Source organism: Hemiscyllium ocellatum, chromosome 16 (assembly GCF_020745735.1).
Source record: "Hemiscyllium ocellatum isolate sHemOce1 chromosome 16, sHemOce1.pat.X.cur, whole genome shotgun sequence".
NCBI classification, from domain to species: Eukaryota; Metazoa; Chordata; class Chondrichthyes; order Orectolobiformes; family Hemiscylliidae; genus Hemiscyllium; species Hemiscyllium ocellatum.
Window position 1 is genome coordinate 8,498,607 of NC_083416.1, and position 13,252 is coordinate 8,511,858.

The window sequence follows — 13,252 nt, forward strand, 5'->3', positions numbered from 1 at the left end:
CGATGACCTTTTGGTTGCAAGCAAATCTTAACCAAAAAAATTAACCATGAGCAGCAAATATCAATGAAGCAGTAGTGGAAAGTCCTGCCCTCTGTTTAACAATGGTTCAGGTTAGAAAAATATAATTTTGTGGCATATTCTGGAGACAGCCAATCCTTTGCTTCTGAGCAGAGCTGGAGTACTCATGAAGCTAGGGGGCAGTGTAGGCTTCACTGAGCAGTCAGTAGGGTTGAGAGGCAAACACAGTGACAGGAAATACTCCATGCAAGAGAGGGCTAACTACAAGCACTTTCTCTGTAGCAAATTATATCTGTTCACCAACGTCTCCTGCCTTGCAACAAACACAGGCCATCCATCCTGTTGTCTCCATGCTAGCTCTCTGTAAGTGCTGGTCCCACACCCCTGCCATTTTCCCATAGTCCTGCAACTGATAATCTTTTGCTCATCATCCAATCTAGTTTTGAATACCATGACTGAACATGTTGTTAGCTGGCAGTGAACTCTCAACCATAACCATGAGCTTTGTAAAGAGGGAAGTTTTTCCTCATGTCCACTCGGATTCATTTGGTGTTCCCCAGTTCTCAATCCTTCTGCCCATAAGACTGGCTACTCTGCCTCTACTCCATCCAGGCTCCACATGATTTTGAGCACCTGAAACATAAACCAACCTTACCCTCCAGCACCACCTATTTAACTTCATGGAAATAGCTTGAAGTCATAGAGATGTCCATATTGGAGAAAGACCCTTCGGTCCAACTCGTCCACGCCGACCAGATATCCTAAATAAATCTAGCCCCATTTGCCAGCATTTGGCCCATATCCCTTTCAACCCTTCCTATTCATATACCCATCCAGATGCCTTTTAAATTCTGTAATTATACCAGCCTCCACCATTTCCTCTGGCAGCTCATTCCATACAAGCACCATCCTCTGTGTGAAAACGTTGCCCCTTAGGTCCCTTTTAAACCTTCCCTCCTCACCTCAAACCTACGTCCTCTAGTTTTGGTCTCCCCTACCCCAGGGAAAAGACCTTGGCGGTTTACCCTATCCAAGCCCCTCATGATTTTGTAAACCTCTAAAAGGTCACCTCTCAGCCTTCAGAGCTCCAGGGAAAATAGCCCAACCTACTCAACGTCTCTCTTATAACTCATAAATCTTTTCTGCACCCTCATCAGTGTCTTCATGTTTTTCCAACAGCATCAAGCCCAGAATTGGACACCACACTCCATTTGGAACACTTTCTGAAGTTTCACCATCAATTTCTGGAGCTTGTATACTTTTGTACATTTCCCAGACCTCCTGACAGTCTGTAATCAAGACCTTGTACCTTCATCCAGGTTCCTCATGACTTAAAGAAAATTAATTTTTTGAATGTGCTGTTTTATTGACCGTGTTGCCTTTATGAAGATGGGAGAGGTGATCTGCCTTCATAACCTTTACAGTGTATGTGGGGAACTTACTCCCAGTGTCTTTAATGAGGATGTTCCCAGGTTTGCTCCATCTGCAATGAAGGAATAGTAAGTAATATATCCAGATGTGTGACTTGGATGGGAACTTTGAGGTAATGACCTACCTATGCCCTTGTCTTTCTAAGACAGTAGAGGTCAAAGATTTAGGGTGCATTGTTGACAAAATCCACAGCACTTTCTTACTCGTGGATGGTGGAAAAGCTTTGTGGATCAGGGAACAAGGTAAGAGGATACTCCACTTAGAGAAACTGAGGATTGCAGATGCTGGAGGTCAGAGTCAAAATGTGTGGTGCTGGAAAAGCACAGCTGGTCAGGCAACATCCAAGAAAACGGAGAGTCGACGTTTCGAGCATAAGTCCTTCGTCAGGAATACCGTCAATTTTGAGCATAAGGTCTGCATCATTCCTGATGAAGAGCTTCTGCTTGAAATGTCGACTCTCCTGCTCCTCAGATGCTGCCTGACTGACTGTGCTTTTCCAGCACCACTCTCTTTGACCCAGAATGCCCAACCCACTCTCCTCGTCACTGCACTCACGTGACTACAATTTACAAAACCCTGCTCCTCTCATATCTCACTTGATGAGATCAATTTCAGCGTAGTTGCTAAACGTGTTTGATGTCCTGTTGCAGTTTCCCCTCAGCTGCTGCATTTTCCCTCATGTCATTGCTTTTGGGAAGAGGCTTGACGTATGAATTCCAGATGCGCAGAGTGCGATCCCAGGAGGCTGTAACATACTGGAAAAGAAGTATATTCGTGTTTAATGATTAATCGTAAAGGGCTGAAGTGGCGAAGTGTTTTTGATTGACTAAAGAGGGAGAAACTGTCTACCAATGGCGGGGGAGCTGGTAACCGGATATCACCGGTTTTGGTTAATTCACGAAAAATAAAAACAGAATGAGCAGCTTCCTGTTCAGCACAGCATGTTTTCATAACCCTTTCTAAAATTGTCCTGCTTTAAGAGGTGTTGACTTTGTAAAAGAGCTTGCAGATCTGACACAACCGAACCTCCCCAGTTGCTTCCATTTCAGCTTGACACACCTCTCCCCCTGGAAAGTTCCTACTGAACCCACTTTCAACACTTGTTTGGACTGTGAACTCATAGAGTCATACAGCACGGAAACAGACCCATCAGTCCCACCTGCCTGCACTTGGCCCATATCCCTCCAAACACTTCTTATTCATGCACTTACCCAAATGTCTTTCAAACATTATAACTGCACCTGCATCCAACACTTCCTCTGGAAGGTCATTCCACACGTGAACCACGCTCTGTGTAAAAAAAAATTGCCCCCATGTCTTTTGTAAATCTTTCTCCTCTTACCTTAAAAATACACTATTCTTGAAATCCCTCATCTTAGGGAAAAGACATTTGCCATTCATCGTATCTATACCCCTCATGATTTTGTGAACCTCTATAAGGTCACCCCTCAACCAGTGAAAATGAAATGTTCCAGCCTCTCCTTATAACTCAAGCCCTCCATTCCCCGTAACATTCTGATAAATCTCTTCTGTTATTTTACTACTTTTTTGAATATTGCGTCTTCTTAAAAATGTTAAAATTATGCCACAATACCCAAGATTAGTTCATTAATATATATCAGAAACAGCAGTGGTTCCCATACTGAACTCATGGGCAGCTGACCTTTCCCCCTCTTCCAGTCTATCGCCAAGTTTCACATCCATGCTCCAACTGTACCTTTAACCCCATGGGCTTCAATTTTGTTCACTGAATCATTATGTGCTGCTTAATCAAACACCTTCTAACCATGTCATCAACTGAAATACATTTTATAGCTATTCTACCAAAAAAACCCAATCTTAAATTTGACAGTTTATATTTATCTTTAATAAATCCATGTTGGTCATCATTTATTAACCTGTATATTGCAACGTCAGAATTAATTATATCTCAGATTATTGTCTCCTCGTGTTTCCTCATCAGTAACTTTAGGCTTACTGTATAATGGTCATGTCTCTATGAAAACTTATTGACATTACCTGGTGACCCAAAAAAGACCTTTACTCTATAACTAACCAATCCTCTGCATTAGGTCTGACAGTCTCTGGACAGTACAGAGAAAGTGATTTAATTGAGACATATCAGATAATCAGAGGGTTAGATAAGATGGGCAGTGAGAGCCTTTTTCCTCAGATGGTGATGGCTAGCACGAGGGGACATGGCTTTAAGCTAAGGGGTAATAGATATAGGACAGAAGTCAGATGTAGTTTCTTTACTCAGAGAGTAGTAGGGGCATGGAACACACTGCCTGCAACAGTAGTAGACTCACCAACTTCAAGGGAATTTAAATGGTCATTGGACAGGCATATGGATGAGAATAGAACAGTGTAGGTTAGATAGACTTCAGGTTGGTTCCACAGGTTGGCGCAACATTGAGGGCTGAAGGGCTGATACCACGCTGTAATGTTCTATGTTCTAAAGCTTTATTTTCAGTACAGAGGCAGCTTTATCTGTGTATAGTCCCAGTCCTGGGAATGCTTATTCAGATATTATAGAGGAATATTTAATTCAGTTTGTAACTGGTACTGCACATGTCCTGGAATAATGTGAAGAATGTTTATTCTGTGCCTCATCTATGCTGTACCTACCTTCACTGAGAGTGCTTGACCTTTAATTCAATACATAACCAACCCTTGATGTGTCTCAGGAGCATTTCAGATGGTAATGGAAAAGTGCTCCAGTCTCCAACACCGCCACCTGAATTACTGAGCAGTTAATGCATACAAATAAAATACATCAACGGAAAATTTTGATCTTGAAAGGGCTAACTTACCTGAGATCTCTCAGGGATGTGTATGATGGAACGGATTGAATCTGTGTGCCCAATGTTTCTCTGCACTTGTGTGAAGGACTCAGGGTCATAAACTCTGAGGAAATATTCATTAAACGTATTTAAATAGAGAAAGAACTGCCAGATCAACAAAAGGACTGCTTTCATAGAACGTGGTTCAATCTCAGCAAACTAGATCTTCAGCCTGTGTCATTGTGTTCACAGGTGGCCCCTGATGAACATGAAGAGGAAAGAGATATGGGCCAGGGGCAGGCAGATTGGGACTAGTTTAGTTTGGGATTATGGGACTGGCTGGACCTGAAGGGTCTATTTCCGCACTGTATGACTCCATGACTTACAATATTTTGGAACATTTGCGCGCAATTCTGGTCTCCTTCCGAGCAGAAGGATGTTATGAAACTTGAAAGGGTTCAGAAAGGATTTACAAGTATATTGCCAGGGTTGGAGGATTTGTGGTACAGGGAGAGGCTGAACAGGCTGGGGCTGTTTTCCCTGGAGCATCGGAGGCTGAGGGGTGACCTTATAGAGGTTTACAAAATTACGAGGGGCATGGATAGGATAAATAGACAAAATCTTTTCCTGGGGTGGGGGAGTCCAGAACGAGAGGGCATAGGTTTAGGTTGAGAGGGGAAAGATATAAATGGGACTTAAGGGGCAACATTTTCATGCAGAGGGTGGTACGTGTATGGAATGAGCTGCCAGAGGAAGTGGGGAAGGCTGGTACAATTACAACATTTAAAAGGCATCTGCATGGGTATATGAATAGGAAGGGGTGAGAGGGAGATAGGCCAAGTGCTGGCAAATGGGACTAGATTAGGTTGGGATATCTGATCGGCATGGACGAGTTGGATCGAAGGGTCTGTTTCTGTGCTGTACATCTTGATGACTCTATGACTGTGAAAGTGCAGATGTCACTCATGGAGCCATGAGAAAGCAAGGAGACACAAGAGGTCAGATTCCGAGGAGCCCAGATATCTGGGTGTGTTGTAGCTGGTTACAGATAAGGAGGGGAGAGGGGAGAGGGAAGGGGAAGGGGGAGGGGGAGGGAAGAGGCCACGGAGGGACTAAATGACCAGGATGAGCATTTGAAATTGGGGCACCATTGGGCCTGGAGGCAAGGTGGGTTACGGGTCAACTGGACCCTGCTCGAATCTTGTTGAGTTTCCACTGCAGAGTGTTGTCAGTGACCAGGTATTTCAGACTGGCATATTCCGAGGTCTGAGACCAAATGCTGAAGGATGCACTCAAAGTGAGGGCAGCTTCTGAAAACACACAACGGGGAAAGGCCACTGTCAAAGGCCTATCAGCCATATTACACAGAGAGTCTGGAAACAGTGTTCAAAAAACCCAGGCAGTAAAAAAAACTGTAAACCAGTAAGTGCAGTAAGACATCTCAGTGCCAAATAATGTACTGAAAGATACTGCTCTTTATCTAATGTCAACCTTTAACTGTCATTTTACATACTTTAATGTATTTTCTAAATAAAATATAGTTGCAGTAAAAAGCTGCACTTTGCAAAGCATCTTATTGAACATGATGTATTTCGGAAGGGCAGCCATTGCTGTAATGTCACAACAGCTAATTCAATGCAGCAAACTCCCAATGCGGAAATCACTTGAAACTGCTAGAAATGGCTCGAAATGATGAATGAGAGACAAATATTGAACTGGATTCAGGGCACAGCCCCCCTGGGGGGTCTCCTTCAAAAATACGAACATGGAAAGATTTAAACCTGCTTGGGAGTGGAGGGGCTTCAGTTAACAGCACTGTCCAAAGATAGAAAGAAAGCTTTAAATTCTTAGAGAGTTTTTAACAACTACAGGACAGCATTTCAAGCCAGTGGAGAACTTTTTTTTGGGGAGTAAAGTTGTGTAGAAAACATAGCAGTAAAATTGCATTTAGGAAGGGGACGAGCAAAGAGATAAGAAGCAGTTAATTTGTTTCAATAAAATTGCTTAAAGGATAAATATTAACCATGAGGTTTTCAAAACGGTGCAGTGGGATTGCTTGCAACTAATTGAATGGGCAGTTTACACCCCAGTTTAACACCCACTCTGTAGGGAGGCAGCTCTGACAGTCCATTGTACTGAAGTGTCATCTTCGATTGTTGTGTTCAATCTCTGGAATAGAGCACGCCCTCTTGACTTATTCTCTGGTGCCTTGTGGAACTGATCAGACGGTCAAGCGCGCCACAGCTGTGCCCATTCTACTTTCTCTGACTTGAACAGAAAGCAGAGATTCCAGTTCTCAGCCCCATACCCAGAAGCAAAAAACAGAAGTTGCTGGAAAAGCTCAGCAGATCTGGCAGCATTTGTGGAGAAAAATCAGAGTTAATGTTTCGGCCCTTTGTCAGAATTGTCCTTAGAATTGAAGAACTCATTACCTTGGTTGTGTCTTACTGACCAGACCATTGGAGGTTAATGCCTCCCCACCTCACTGTCTCTCAGAATAGAACTCATCAACTCTGTAACCCCACACTTAGCACAGCCAATCCACACAACCTGCACATTATTAGACTGTGGGAGGAAACCAGAGCACCCAGAAGAAACCCACGCAGACACAGGGAGAATGTGCGAACTCCACACAGACAGTCACCTGAGACTGGAATCAAACCTGCGTCCCTGGTGCTTTGAGGCAGCAGTGCTAATCACTGAGCTGCGTCTTCAAGACAAAGATCTAGATTCCATGAGGTGCCTTACAAGAAAAGGAAAGTTGTCAGGGAATCATTGAGCTTAGAGCCTAAGCTGCTGATGGGACACATGCCAATCATTGTGCTATAGAAAGAGGATGGTAAAAAGCTGGAGGGATGGTTGCCTTAAAATATTTTGGGTTATACCCAGCCTGTCCATTACAATGTGTGGTACCTTTACTTTTTACAACTGATGAAGGGCCCACACTGTACACTCTGTGACATTGTCTAGTTGTACAAATCACCAACAACACTGACAAAGGTCACAAGAGAAGGAGGAGGAGGCCATGTAGGGTTTTGCGTGTGAGGGTGAGCGTATCCAATTTGAGATGTCGGGTTATCAATGTAAGTCAGTGAACACACGAGCAATGGAAGGCAAATGGACAAACTGGCTAGTTATATGGACAGCAGAGATATGAATAAATCAGACATTGTGGAAGGTGGCAGGGAGGATTAGAATAGTCAGAATTGGAAGCAGGAATGTAGATTGTTTTGTTTTATTCATATATGACTGGCCAGTATTGACAGGTAAAAATTGAGGTCTGCAGATGCTGGAGATCACAGCTGAAAATGTGTTGCTGGTTAAAGCACAGCAGGTCGGGCAGCATCTAAGGAATAGGAAATTCGACGTTTCGGGCATAAGCCCTTCATCAGGAATGAGGAGAGTGTGCCAAGCAGGCTAAGATAAAAGGTAGGGAGGAGGGACTTGGGGGAGGGGCGATGGAGATGTGATAGGTGGAAGGAGGTCAAGGTGAGGGTGATAGGCCGGAGTGGGGTGGGGGCGGAGAGGTCAGGAAGAAGATTGCAGGTTAGGAGGGCGGTGCTGAGTTAAGGGAACCGACTGAGACAAGGTGGGGGGAGGGGAAATCAGGAGACTGGAGAAATCTGAGTTCATTCCTTGTGGCTGGAGGGTTCCCAGGCGGAAGATGAGGCGCTCCTCCTCCAGCCGTCGTGTTGTTATGTTCTGCCGGTGGAGGAGTCCAAGGACCTGCATGTCCTCGGTGGAGTGGGAGGGAGAGTTAAAGTGTTGAGCCACAGGGTGATTGGGTTGGTTGGTCCGGGCGTCCCAGAGGTGTTCTCTGAAGCGTTCCGCAAGTAAGCAGCCCGTCTCCCCAATATAGAGGATTCCCAATTCCTTCGTCTCCGCCACATCTGCTCCCAGGAGGACCAGTTCCAATACCGTACAGCCCAGATGGCCTCCTTCTTCAAGGACCGCAGATTCCCCCCAGACGTGATCGATGATGCCCTCCACCGTATCTCCTCCACTTCCCGCTCCTCCGCCCTTGAGCCCCGCTCCTCCAACCGCCACCAAGACAGACCCCACTGGTTCTCACCTACTACCCCACCAACCTCCGTATACAACGTATCATCCGCCGTCATTTCCACCACCTCCAAACGGACCCCACCAGCAGGGATATATTTCCCTCCCCTCCCCTATCAGCGTTCCGCAAAGACCACTCCCTTTGTGACTCCCTCGTCAGGTCCACACCCCCCACCAACCCAACCTCCACTCCCGGCACCTTTCCCTGCAACCGCAGGAAATGTAAAACTTGCGCCCACACCTCCTCCCTCACTTCCCTCCAAGGCCCCAAGGGATCCTTCCATATCCTCCACAAGTTCACCTGTACCTCCACACACATCATCTATTGCATCCGCTGCACCCGATGTGGCCTCCTCTATATTGGGGAGACGGGCTGCTTACTTGCGGAACGCTTCAGAGAACACCTCTGGGACGCCTGGACCAACCAACCCAACCACCCCGTGGCTCAACTCTTTAACTCTCCCTCCCACTCCACCGAGGACATGCAGGTCCTTGGACTCCTCCACCGGCAGAACATAACAACACGACGGCTGGAGGAGGAGTGCCTCATCTTCCGCCTGGGAACCCTCCAACCACAAGGTATGAACTCAGATTTCTCCAGTTTCCTCATTTCCCCTCCCTCCACCTTGTCTCAGTCGGTTCCCTTAACTCAGCACCGCCCTCCTAACCTGCAATCTTCTTCCTGACCTCTCCGCCCCCACCCCACTCCAGCCTATCACCCTCACCTTGACCTCCTTCCACCTATCACATCTCCATCGCCCCTCCCCCAAGTCCCTCCTCCCTACCTTTTATCTTAGCCTGCTTGGCACACTCTCCTCATTCCTGATGAAGGGCTTATGCCCGAAACGTCGAATTTCCTATTCCTTGGATGCTGCCTAACCTGCTGTGCTTTAAACAGCAACACATTTTCAGCTGGCCAGTATTGACAGCCCATCCCTATCGCCCAACTCTATAGCCCATCCCTATAGACCCTTGGAGGTTAATGCCTCCCCACCTCACAGGCAATGAGGAGAACATGCAAACCAGTGAAACATTCAGATTGACATCGCTCTGTCTAACATACCCTGTGATTGTTATTCATAACAATGCTGATCCACCAAGTCTTACCGCAAGCTCTCTTGAATCCCAGCTAGAATGCAACCATTGACCCGGTCGATGCAGAGACAATTAACTGCTCCGTTAGCCACCAGCATCTGCTCGCATTTTGTTCCATCTTCATTCTGTTAAAAACAGCAGCTGTTTAGCAGTTCAGAAACTCTAACCTAGATCCGAAATCTTTAGCTGTCCCAGTTTTGGAGACTATCATTTGACAGCTAAGTCAAGTGGGTATGTGTAGAATCAGTGCAGCGTGGAAGTTGGCCATTCAACCCATCGAAAGCGCACTGACCCTCTGAGGAGCAGCCGACTCAGACCCACCCTAACCCTGTAATCCTGCATTCCCCAGGACTAACCCACCTACCCTGGACATTATGGGGCAATTTAGCATGGCCAATCCACCCTAAGCTGCACATTTCTGGACTATGGGAGGAAACTGGAGCACCCGGATGAAACCCACGCAGACACGGGGAGAATGTGGAAACTCCACTCAGACAGTCACCGGAATCGAACCCAGGTCCCTGATGCTGTGAGGCAGCAGTCAGCCACCATGCCCCCCAAATAGTTGACAGAGAAATATTGGGGTTGTTCATATGTTGCTCACGTTCAGATTTGAGCCAGGCCTGGAACCTTGACCTTACAATCCAGCCTGATACAGTAGTGCTGTAGCGGGTTAGTGCTGTACTGTTGCTGGTGTCAACTCTTTGATGAGATGACACTCTCAGGTGAGGGAAAACAATCCCGTGAAGAAGAGAAGGATATATCCATTTAAGTCTTGACAATTATTTAACTTTCAGCCTTTAAAACAGATTATCCGTTTTCTTCAGAAATCTCATTGTTTGTGGAACATTTCCATGTAAAACTGCCTGCTACATTTTACTCTACTACCAGCACGAACTACATTATTTAATTAATGCAAAGAATCCTGAGGTTATCAAAAGTATTATAGAAATCCAAGTCGTTGCTTTATCTCTGTCAGGCCACCCCATGAGCAGCCTTGCACAAAAGGTCCCCTTAAGACGCTCACCCATAAGCGAATACTCCCGTCCTCTGAACCACTGAGCCACTTGTTCAGGAGAGAATGCCATAAGATGGCAGTGATGTCAGCCTCATGGCCTTGCAGCACACTCACGAGCTTCATCTGAGTTGTGGTGGGGCTGAAGTGGCGAATGTAGATCATCCCATCGCTCGACGAATAGGCAAATTCATTCCTAACAACAAAGGGACAGTGTGCGAGTGCTTTTTTCAATGCTGAGCAACCATTTTATCCATCACAATCAATCAAAGCAATATTTGAAATGACGAACAAGGTCAAACTGGGTTTCTTTGCTTTGTCAATTTTGTTTTAAATTATTTGCTGAGAATGAATATTCATCGCATTCTAACTTTAATCTGTGGTGCTTTGAGGTAGGCTACTGAATTGAAGAATGGTTAATTTTATTTTCACAAAAATGTGGGAGTTTATTATTCATTACTTATATTTGTTATTAGGGTTCCATTCTAAGTTGTTATTGAGATGGTGATGAAAATGTGTTGCTGGAAAAGCGCAGCAGGTCAGGCAGCATCCAAGGAGCAGGAGAATCAACGTTTCGGGCATGAGCCCTTCTTCAGGAATGAGGAGGGTGTGCCAAGTAGGCTAAGATAAAAGGTAAGGAGGAGGGACTTGGGGGAGGGGCGTTGGAGATGCGATAGGTGGAAGGGAGTTAAGGTGAGGGTGATAGGCTGGAGTGGGGGTGGGGGCAGAGTGTCAGGAAGAAGATTTCAGGTCAGGAAGGTGGTGCTGAGTTCCCCCTACGAATCAAGAATCTATCTATCTTGGTCTGAAATAATACCAGATCTTACACTGTGTTAATCATTTTATTACACTGTGTTAATCATCTTTATTTCATGCTTTAATGAATGTTAATGGATTATGATGGAGTCCTGCTGGTTGAGTTTATCACATGTTGGCAGAATGGAACATTGAAGAAGAAATGAGTCCCTGACTGAACAGCCATATTGTGAGTTTAAGAACAGGGAGGCAAAGAGGAAAATGTCGCAGATTTGCTGAGGTCTTGATTGTTTTAAATGATATTGGAGCTGAAGGAGAAATGTCAAGTTGACTTGTGCACTGGGAATGATAAAGGTGTTAAAAGTAACTCCTTAGACATTTGGGGATGGGCATTAAATGCTGACGTTGCCAGCGATGCCTTCACCCCTTGAATGAGTAACAGAAAAACTGCCCGTGTCTCTTCAATCACAGCCACGAAAATGGAGCCAAGAGATTACAGCTTCACAAGGAACCGTGAAACGAGAAACAAAGCAATGAAATAACCCAGGAGCAGTTATGGCACAAGGTCATAACAAGAAAATAGGGATAAGGAAAAACTTTGAAAAGAATTGGTCATTGCAACAGGTCCAGCAGTTTGCTCAGATGTCCTAAAGGTGTGCTTAGAGATCTGTTCACAGTTTGAATATCACACATGTTCTACAGGGATGGCATGATGCCTCACAGCACCAGAGACCGGGGTTCGATTTCATCCTCGAGCAACTGTCTGTGTGGAGTTTGCACATTCTCCCCGTGTCTATGTGGGTGTCCTCTGGGTGCTCCAGTTTCCTCCCACAATCACAATGATGTACAGGTTCGGTGGATTGGCCACGCTAAATTGTCTCATAGTGTGCAGCCTAGGTGGGTTAGCCAGGGTTGCAGTGGCAGGATGGGTCTGGGGTGGGATGTAGACTTTAGATTAGGATCCCTACACTATGGAAACAGGCCTTTTAGACCAACAAGTCCACACCTGATCCTCCGAAACATTATCCGCCCAGACCCATTCCCTGCTTCTATATTTATCTTTAAGTAATGCACCTAACGCTATGGGCAATTTAGCATGGCCAATTCACCTGACCTAGTAATCTTTGAACTGTGGGAGGAAAGCAGAGCACCCAGAGGAAACCCATGCAGACACGGGGGATAATGCAAACTCCACACAGACAGTTGCCCGAGGTTGGAATCGAACCCGCGTCCCTGGCACTGTGAGGCAGCAGTACTGACCACTGTACCACTGTTCCGCCCCAAAATGTGGGCACATAGGGTCACATCTGAACATGAGGACCGTGAGGAGGAGGGCCCGGGTTGGCACGGAGATTATGATGCATTATGGGTAGAAGTATGAGCAGGCATAAATGGGGCATGGAGAGTGCAAAAGGATGGGCCGAATGGCCTGTTATCACACTGTAGGGATTTTGTGAAGATTGACCAACTGTGACAGTCTCTAGATTGTGAGGCATTTAAGAAACCATTGGCATTGTGAGTTTGCACTGTTGCTTAGTACGCTAATAACTGTGTACCACGTTTAATGGAAATGTCTATAGTATTGTTGTGTTCCATTGAGCCCGAATCTTCGGACCCACTAGCAAGGTTGCGCAAGTTCGGGGACACCAGTGGGGGAATGGGGTGTGGGCACATAGGGTCACATCAGAACATGAGGGCCATGAGGAGAAGGGCCTGGGTTAGCATGGATATTATGATGCATTGTGGGTAGAAGTGTGAGCAGGCAGAGATGGGGCATGGAGAGTGCAAGGGGATGGGTGGGTGACCAGAAGGTTATGCTCCTTCTTGTGTGAATCTGTTTTTTAAAAATTTCTTCTTCAGAATGTGAAGCACCAAGATAGGCCTCACAGGCAGCCTGCCTCCTCAATGTTCCAGACATTTCACTGCAACAGAATAAAAATCCGAACTGTCAGGACAATTCTCCCTCGGTCAAGTTGGTGGAGCTGGGAAATTATGCAAATTTCTATTGCTGAATTATACATCCTTTCTCAGGTTTGTGCTTTCAAAGTATCTCATTTTTAATGCAAGTGGTTAAATGCACAAAGCAGAGCGAGTG

General features: G+C 45.8%; 1 protein-coding gene across 1 annotated transcript in view; it reads right to left on the reverse strand.

The window, feature by feature from the left end:
• Positions 1-2,072: 2,072 nt before the first annotated feature.
• LOC132823530 (uncharacterized) overlaps positions 2,073-13,252 on the reverse strand; it is a 55,053-nt gene continuing 43,873 nt past the window's right edge. Inside the window, exons 13-16 of the mRNA XM_060837472.1 lie at positions 10,414-10,597; positions 9,399-9,511; positions 4,263-4,356; positions 2,073-2,204 (exon numbers count right to left, since the gene is read on the reverse strand). Coding sequence (XP_060693455.1) covers positions 2,073-2,204; positions 4,263-4,356; positions 9,399-9,511; positions 10,414-10,597 — 523 coding nt within the window. The remainder of the gene's footprint in view (positions 2,205-4,262; positions 4,357-9,398; positions 9,512-10,413; positions 10,598-13,252) is intronic.